The sequence below is a fragment of the Pygoscelis adeliae genome, unplaced genomic scaffold (genome assembly GCF_000699105.1).
Source record: "Pygoscelis adeliae isolate BGI_AS28 unplaced genomic scaffold, ASM69910v1 Scaffold57, whole genome shotgun sequence".
Lineage (NCBI taxonomy): Eukaryota > Metazoa > Chordata > Aves > Sphenisciformes > Spheniscidae > Pygoscelis > Pygoscelis adeliae.
The window spans coordinates 15,599,538-15,606,072 of NW_008825615.1; the positions used below are offsets into that span (position 1 = coordinate 15,599,538).

General features: G+C 46.5%; 1 protein-coding gene across 1 annotated transcript in view; it reads left to right on the forward strand.

The window, feature by feature from the left end:
• Positions 1 to 5,262, forward strand: part of GCM1 (glial cells missing homolog 1 (Drosophila)) — a 7,754-nt gene extending 2,492 nt beyond the window's left edge. The window contains exons 3-5 of the mRNA XM_009333258.1: positions 617 to 729; positions 1,726 to 1,854; positions 4,648 to 5,262. Of these exons, the coding sequence (XP_009331533.1) occupies positions 617 to 729; positions 1,726 to 1,854; positions 4,648 to 5,262 (857 nt within the window). The remainder of the gene's footprint in view (positions 1 to 616; positions 730 to 1,725; positions 1,855 to 4,647) is intronic.
• The last annotated feature ends 1,273 nt before the right edge of the window (positions 5,263 to 6,535 follow it).

Here is a 6,535-nt window from a genome sequence, read left to right on the forward strand (position 1 = left end):
CATTATTGTATGGGCCCAAGAGTAACTCAGGAGGCAAGTCTTGCAGGGAAGAAGTTGCTTATAAACTATGATGCCTGGAAAACAGGCCTCATAGTCATGTCACCGGAGCAAGACAATGCAAATAGAGAACGTGAGCTGCACGCACATTTTTAACGAGACCATTCCAAACAATTGTTGATTGCTCAGTACAGCTAGCACATACTGATTTCTGGATCTGATGAACATTTTGGCTAAAGAAAGGTATTGCTCAAGCACTCACTGAGGTCAGAATGATGTCCTCTAGAAAAATCAGACAAGAACACATATGACATTCCAGACACTGCCAAGTTAAAAACAACTAAAACTGACCATGATAATAAATGATAAAATGATAATAAAGCTATAAGAGAAATAATTTTTGCCAGTTGTATTTAATAATGGAACAGAATGAAGGCAATGATCAGTTTGCTTATATTGATTTTTGCTTGCGTTTGAAAGTTTTTTGCATAGTTTTTCTCAGTGTAGTTTCTGAGCCCCAAACCAGAAGTGGCAATCCGCCACTAATGAACCATTGTATCACATGGGATTCATCTGATCGGTGTTGTATAGAAAATATTTCCCACCATCTTTGTTCCAGGGAAATGCTGTCCAAACTGCAATGGACCCCTGCGGCTCCTTTCCTGCCGAGGCCATGGTGGTTACCCAGTTACCAACTTCTGGAGGCATGAAGGCCAATTCATATTTTTTCAGGTTGGTATAAAATTACCTTACGTTATGCAAGTTAAAGACTGCTTTTTAAGGTCGATTAAGGACATTTTTTGTTCCAACAAATAAGGGTCATAGAATATGACAAGCTCAAATGACTGTAAGGAGAAAAATTTTCACAATGAGTGGGCAAGGTCCTAGGCAACCTGATCTAACGCTGAAGTTAGTCCTGCCTGGGCAGGAGGTTGAGCTAGACCCCCAAGGGTCCCTTCCAACCTAAATTAGCCTATGCTACTATGATTTTACAGCATATTATATTTTTCATTTAGGCTCCCATGAAAACCTGTTGATTTTGAAGCACTTTCCCTCAGGTACATAGGAACCAACGAATCCTTAAAAAGTTAGAAATGCCATGTTATTTCAACCTCTTCTCCAAGGCACCACGCATAAGCCTGAGGCTATCTTAGAGCAGGAAATGGTTGTACCCAAGGGACTGTCTGTGGAAAATGCCATCTGTGCATTATATGTAACATATCTGGAAAACAGTGTATGCAAGCATTTAAATAATGGGCACTATTTCTGGAAGCTGTAGTCCTAGTTTAGTACCATAACCACTGAACTGTCTCCTGTTTTCCAGTCTTTCACTTATGTGCAGGTTAAATAAAATTAATTCTCCGTGGAAAGTAATGGAAATTAATGTTCTGATAAACATGTCTAAAGTGTGAGAAGAATGGAAATGACTGCAGGGACCCTGTAGCCAGGCTGCAGAAGACCTTGTGGCTTCAACTGGGGCTCTAGTGTGGGGAGTCTTTTGTGCAGATAAACGTGGTGCACTGGTTTTTGATTTCAGAGAATTTCTACCCTATCACACTTCATCTGAGATATGTTTGTTCCTTGAGCTCACATTAAATAAGTCTTATTAAATTCAAAGTATTAAATCAGGCCATATGTGTGTTTTTGGCCTGTGCTACAAATTCTGCTCCTTTGAGATTAATAACAAGGTTGTTTCTAACTTTAACATATCACAATTCCTTTCTAAAGTCCAAAGGAGCTCATGACCATCCACGTCCAGAAACAAAATTAGAAGCAGAAGCAAGAAGATCAATCCAAAAAGCACAGACAGCCCTTTCTCCATCTTCTCCAAGATTAAAAAGAATCCAGGAGATTGAGGTAACTCTTATTATCAATCAATGGAATTGTGGGGTCAGTGATCCATGGTTCGAGGCATGGTGGAGGCTATCTGGGCAGGAGCAGGCTTTACATCTCTGCATTCTGCCTCCCTGTGATCAGGCCAAGAAGGAGCAGGGCTGTCCTGCTCCTTCTGCCAGCACCCCCAGTCTGGAGCCTCTGTGGGCCTGGTGGCAGCAGGGGATTACATCTATACTGATAAACAAAGCAGGGCTGGAGGGCAGGCTGTCACATCACTATACACGTGGTCCCTGCCATGATCGATTTGGCCAGTGCTAACTCGTGCTCACAAACAAAATGCCCTGGCACAGATCAGGAGGACAGCATGTGCCAGGGACCATTCCCTGGCAGGATTTTGGACAAGGGTGCATCAGGTTTGGATCCCTTCACTGTACACAGCTGGCTTTGAACCTACCTGTGCCCCTGAGCTGCCCCTGAGCAGGATTCGGCCACCTGCAGACCCTCAAGGGCTGTGAGGGCACCCTCAGGTGCAGGACACACTGCCCCACCCTTGTAGAGACAGTGGAAGGTCATGTTTTCTCCACATTGACATGTGTCCCGAGGTCCTCCACTGACATGAAGAAGGTGCCGCAGAAAAGCGAAGGCACCCTCCACCTATGCTCGTCCCCCCTGGGTTTTGCCAGGGTTGATAAGGGGAAGGTGCATCACCTCTGCCTGGTGTGCCCCGCTTGCTCCCTGGGTCTCCAGGAGGACTTTGAAGGCAGAGAAGTGCTTTGAAGGACTTACAGAAGCACTGACATTAAAACATCAGCTCTGCTGGGTGTGGAAACACTTGTGAAAGCATCTACAGAGATCCTGTGGATTGCCACGTGCCCGATGTGAGGAACCAGGTAGAGCAGTGAGGCTGTCTCCAGTGACCTTCCTTGCAAAGGCTGTGTTACACGCAACTGTACAGCACCAGTCTTCACATGCAGTTTGTCTTTTGATGTGCTAGAGGTGGTGCATTCTCCGCAGCCTGGTGTTCAGGATAGTAATCAGTGCCCCTTCAGCTACAGACAAAAGGGATAATTGGGCTGGGTGGGGACAGACTTCTTAAATGGACACCATGGGGAAGCAGAGGGATCCAGGAGGCCAAGAAGTAGAGTAAAAGAGTGAACAGAGGAAGTTAAACCCATTTGAATGGAATATGAATTTAGGAGCTGCAGCTATTTCTACTGGAAATACTCAGGAGGACACTAAAAACCAGAGCTCAGGATTGACTGTCATGGAGACACACTGACTTGGGATGGGACAGTCAGAGAGTACAGGACAGACTGGTGGTGGCCTCTTGACACAAGCGCCTGAGAACACAAGCATAAGAAAAAGCAGCTGAGCCACTGTATAAATCTCTAACAAATACAGAAACTATGATTTTCATATCACTGGTTTAATTCTGTCCCCATGAACACTAAAATGGTCCTCACCTAGGAAATGTTACTGAGCCACGTGGCTTTTTTTTTTGTACCTGAGCCTACTGGTCTTACTGCGGTCAAGGTCCCTCTAGACATGTCTTCGTCTTTCCCTTCCTACAACATCTTCCTGGTGTTTTCACTTTGAATTGTGTGGGAATAGGAACAGACCAAAGATGTCATAAATATCTAATTGTAGAGCCTGCTCTTCAGCTGGTCTGACTCTGTGCAGTAGGAGTGATACTGTTTACCCTCAGCTGGCTTTCCAGTTCATGGCTCTCCGGTGGGTTTTTCTTGGGAATAACCCATCATATTTGTGTTCTGCCAAGACCGGCTGTGGTACAACTAACTCAGGAGTCTGATTTGACACGCAGAACCTGTGTTGCTGTATCTGCAAAAAGTCTTCTCAAAAGATTCAATTTTCTTGTGCTCAACAAGAGACCAGGGAGGCGAACTTTAGAAAAATGTGCGAGTCCAAAATAGAGCAAGTGATACATAGGATGTTTTCTCCATGGTGTCAGCGGGTCTTTAGCTGAAGGTGGGCTGGGTCCTACATCAGGTTGTTGGAATTTCTTTTCATGGTGAGTGGAGAACAGCTGAAAGGAGCTTTGCTACTCTGGCAGTCAGCAAAATCACTATAATTAAACGGATGCAAAAGCAGAATTACAAAGAAGAGAGACCTGTAAGTACTCATCAGAAATGATAGCACAGAATGAGTGTTCTGAAAGGAATTAAAGTTTGCAAAATTATAATCCAATAATTAGGTCAATTAAAGAAGTTGTGAAATATCCAGAACAAAAGACCCAGAAGAGCAATTCTTGTGTGCTGCTCCCTCCCTGAATAAAATTTCTGTTTGTGAGGTAAAAAAATGTAAAGATAGGAAAATTTATCAGTTAGAAATAGAAGTAGAGTCTTCAAAAGCTGAAGCATAATATTATTGTAGTGAAAAGATCACTTCACAATAAACAGTTTAAAAAAATAATACTTAGCTTTTCCAAACTCCATAGAAAAAAAAAAAAATTCTGTGGTGTCAAATGTATTAGCATAATTTCATTGTCAGGTGCTTTTTCAGTATATGCTGGCAGCGGACCCCGAGGGCTGTGAATGCGAGATCTAACAATTCTTTCAGTGTAAAATATGCTTTGAGCAAAAACTGGTGAAACAAACCCAGACCCGTGATCTGGGAGCCCTGTTTCATTTGCCTCTAAAGCCCACTGGCACTACCCTACAAGAAGGCTCTGCTACGGCATCTGCTTCGTTACTTGTATTAATTCAATGCATTCGTGAGGGTCTCATACAGGATGGGTTTTATTTCATGCTGCTAGACTACACCTTGTTTTACTAAACCATGCCTTGCTTTCCCAAGTCTCTGACAGGTGCAATGCCAACGTGGGAGGCTTTGCCTTTGCTTCTTTCCAAGCCGGACGCTTACATGCTACCTGCTAATTTCGGGGGACATTTAAGCAAAAGCTCCCGGGAACCGACGCTGGGCAGCGGCTCTGGGCGGCCGTCGTACCCAAGGGCAGCTGGGGAGGACAGGGGCTCCGGAGAGGCGCCGACCTGGAGCAGGAGCCCGGCCCTTGGGAGGACCCCCAGTGCCGGGAGGCCTTGCAGCGGCCCTGCCGTCCCCGCGGCCAACCCGCCCTGCGCAGCCCCTTCCCCCCAGCACTGCGCCGACCCTGGTACCCAGCACACCCTGCCCGTGGCAAAGGGTGGCCATGACCCCTTCAGGCCTAACGCTGGCCCTTTGGGGGATGAATCCTGTGAGGAGAAATCCCCGCTGGCCTACAGCGGCAGCTGCCTCCCTCCGCCGCCCTACCCTGCGCCTCAGGGAGGCCGCTGCCCCACGGCGAGCGGGGCACACCACCAGTGCCAGCTCTTGGCGCCGCTGAGGGGAAGCGAAGGAGACGGGGGCCAGGGAGGGCGACGTCTCAACTACTGCAACGACGACATGTTTTTTAACCTGTACCCATTACGGTGACCAGGTTTTAACGTCCTCTCTCCCCCCTCCTCTGGCAATGGGCCTAATTTTCCATCCCTGTTGCAACACGGATGTGAAAGTGCTACCACGCCAATTCCCTCTTTAGCTCCTCTTGCAGGCCTCAGGAGGGGCTTTCATACCTGAAGACTTGTCTTTGTTCTTTTTTTTTTTTTAACTGTTATATTTTCCCCCACTATTTTATTGATCTAATAAAAGGTATCAGCTCTTCTTACAGAATACCTCACTGCCATTCTGGTTTGGTAGCATTTCAATCCCTCTCTATACTCATTTCTTTCAAGCCTGTGGGACTGTGGAAGGTGCAGATGGATGACCTCAAGGACCACAACTGTCACGTGTGACCTTCTGCATTCTTCCAGTTTCTTCAGGCAGTGATCTAAGTCCCTCCACTGCACTAGCCCTGTGAAGGAATTTTATAGAATCATCACAGAACAGTGTTGCTTGGAGGGCCCTTCAAAAATCATCTAGTCCAACCCCCCTGACATGGGCAGGGACATCCTTCACTAGATCAGGTTGCTCGAAGCCCCATCCAACCTTACCTTGAACACTTCCAGGGATGAGGCATCCACAGCTTCTCTGGGCAACCTATTCCAGTGTTTCACCACCCTCATCGTAAAAAGTTTCTTCCTTTAAGTCCAATTTAAACCTACCCTCTTTCAGTGTAAAACCATTGCCCCTTGTCCTATCACTACAGGCCTTGGTAAAAAGTCTTTCTCTGTCTTTCTTATAAGCCCCCTTCACATATTGAAAGGCTGCAATAAGGTCTCCCCAAAGCCTTCTCTTCTCCAGGCTGAACAACCCCAACTCCCTCAGCCTTTCTTCACAGGAGATGTGTTCCAGCCCCCTGATCATCTTCATGACCCTCCTCTGGACCTGCTCCAACAGGTCCATGCCTTTCTTCTGCTGGGAACCCCAGAGCTGGACGCAGTACTCCAGGTGGGGTCTCGCCAGAGCAGAGGAGAGGGGCAGAATCACCTCCCTCCACCTGCTGGCCACGCTTCTTTTGATGCAGCCCAGGATTCAATGGACTTTCTGGGCTGCAAGTGCACACTGCCAGCTGACATCCAATTTTTCATCCACCAGTATCCCTAAGTCCTTCTCTGTAGGGCTGAATCCAGATTCATACATGTATATATTCAAGGTGCCTTGCTGCTTTTTCCAGCCACTTCTAATTTCTTTCATTGCAGACTGTAATGAATCCTTCAGCATCCTTTCCATACATCACCCCCTTCTCTGACCACTACTGTAAGCTATA